The 2500-nt window shown below is 44.7% G+C and overlaps 1 protein-coding gene across 1 annotated transcript in view; it reads right to left on the bottom strand.

The window, feature by feature from the left end:
• Positions 1–2304: 2304 nt before the first annotated feature.
• Positions 2305–2500, bottom strand: part of LOC120546454 (galectin-8-like) — an 8700-nt gene continuing 8504 nt past the window's right edge. Inside the window, exon 5 of the mRNA XM_039781382.1 lies at positions 2305–2438. Within this exon, the coding sequence (XP_039637316.1) occupies positions 2305–2438 (134 nt within the window). The remainder of the gene's footprint in view (positions 2439–2500) is intronic.

The raw sequence follows: 2500 nt of genomic DNA, 5'->3' as shown, positions 1-2500 counted from the left end.
GTAGTGTGTATTGAGTTATTGTGTGTGGGTGGTATTAATGTGATGTATGAGATATTGGGTGTGTGTAGATATAAGTGGTTATGTGATTGATGTGTGATGTATATTAAACGTATTGATGATGTATTTTGATGATTGTGGAATTATGTGTTGATTGTGAGAGAGAGTGTATGTATTATTATGTGGTGTTGATGTATATATATTATTGGAATACTATATTATTTGGGATGGTTAGTTTGTTTGGTTTTAGTTAATTATGTTTACTATATTGATGTTATTAGTATTGTTATATTAATTGTGTGATGATGATTTTGTGTTGGTATTAGCTGATGTTGTTTACTATAATGATGATACTGTAGTGATATTATTAACTATGTGGGATATGTATTATGATTGGTGTATTATCGAATAGTGGAATGATGATGGATGTGAGATGTTATTAGATGATAATTGTGTGGTGTTTTATGATATTATTTGACATATTGTGTAATTTAATAATGTGTATATATTGATATATTATTAGATGATATTGTGTGGTGTGAATTTATTATTAACTATATGGAAGTATATGTGATTTACTATTATGTATGATATTGAAACTTTTTTAATTTTTTATTTGACTGTGTATTTATGTTGTGAGATATTATTATGTGATGTATAAAATTGATATGTTGTGTTATATTAATGATGTGAATTCAGGTGTGTATAAGTAATGATTATGATATGTTTTAATGATGATGGTACTTTATATTATTGTTATTAGATTGGATATTAGTGATGTGTTAGTGTTTATCTGTGTGGTTATTGTTGTTTTATTGTTATATGATGATGATATATTGTGTGTTGGATTTATTATTACGTGTGTGTGTGTGTTTACCAGTTGTGTGGTGTGTGGTACGTGTGTGTGTGGGTGTGTGGTATTGGTTATTTTTGTGTGTGTGTGTGTGTATGTGTGTGTGTACCTGTGGTGTGTGTGTGTGTGTGTTTATGTGTGTGTGTGTGTGTGTGTGTTTGTGTGTACTGTGTGTGTGTTGTGTGTGTGTGTGTGTGTGTGTGTGTACTGTGTGTGTGTGTGTGTGACTGTGTGTGTGTGTGTGTGTGTGTGTGTGTGTGTGTGTGTACTGTGTGTGTGTGTGTGTGTGTGTGTGTACTGTGTGTGTGTGTGTTGTGTGTGTGTGTGTACCGTGTGTGTGTGTGTGTGTACCTGTGTGTGTGTGTGTGTGTGTATTGTGTGTCTGTGTGTGTGTGTAGTGTGTATTTTTATTGTGTGTGTACCTGTGTGTGTGTGTGTGTGTATGTGTGTTACCTGTGTGTGTGTGTGTGTGTGTGTGTGTGTGTGTGTGTGACCTGTGTGTGTGTGTGTGTGTGCTGTGTGTGTTTTTGTTTGTGTGTACCTGTGTGTGTGTGTGTGTGTGTGTGTGTGTTTGTGTGTGTGTGTGTGTGTATGTGTGTGTTGTGTGTGTACCTGTGTGTGTGTGTACCTGTGTGTGTGTGGTGAGCCCAACAGAGGTCTGGAAGAGCTCTTGAAGTCTGATCTTCTTACTGGCAAGGAAGTTGCACGTGGATTCGTCTGGGAGAGTCGACCTGGGCCTTCTACAGGCACCCATGACAAGGTCAGGGAAGGAAGGTGTTATGGGGATTCCTGACCCTGGGTCCTGATTGGCCCTGGTCCACGGCCCTGCAGCTGGCCGGCCACCCTTAGAGGCTGAACCCGGCGCTTCCGGGCTGCCAGATCCGCCACGTCCGGCCGCCCGGGGCCACCCTTGGCAGTGTCTCCACACACACACACACACACACACACACACACCTGGGCTACACACACCTGGGTTTCACAGGACCACTGGGATGCCACCACTGGACAGACCTGGTTTCGGCTGCCACCTGCCTGCCTGAACACTGGAGGACACACACACCTGATCAGGACTGCATGGTTTTGCCTGGGACACTGGGGTCTACACCTGGACAGGTTCTGCAGGACACCTGGCCTGGTTCAGGTTACAGGACAGGCTGTGAGGACAGGGGACGGACACAGACAGGACCTGCACAGACCTGCTACACACTACCACAGACAGAGGTTTCTTACCTGGTTTCTACTGGAAGGATTCACGGACCACCTGCACCCACCTGCCACTACACCTGGTTGAGACAGGACACTGGGATTACACACCTGAACGAAGACACACACAGGACACACTTGGGGTTCACACAGAAGAAGACACGCAGTTTCTACACAGAACCTGAACAGACAGACGGGGAGGATGGATCCGACCCCTCACCTGGCAGGCTGGTGGTGAGGAGGACCCGGACTCATGAGACACTGGGGGGCATGCGTTCGATCTCCTCCTGGCCGTGGTGGTGGGAGGCTTCTGTCGGCCGGCCGGCCGGGGTGAAGGCGTTGGCGTTGGAGGCAGCGAGGCGATTCACCCGGTGTGGCGGATGCGCTGGTGAGTGAGTGTGCAGCCAGTCTGTCTGAGGTGGAAGCAGCGTTTAGTATAGTACACAC

This window comes from Perca fluviatilis, chromosome 18 (genome assembly GCF_010015445.1).
Source record: "Perca fluviatilis chromosome 18, GENO_Pfluv_1.0, whole genome shotgun sequence".
Taxonomy (NCBI): domain Eukaryota; kingdom Metazoa; phylum Chordata; class Actinopteri; order Perciformes; family Percidae; genus Perca; species Perca fluviatilis.
The sequence above is the reverse complement of the archived record's forward strand: the minus strand, read 5'-3'. Positions and strand labels throughout refer to the sequence as shown.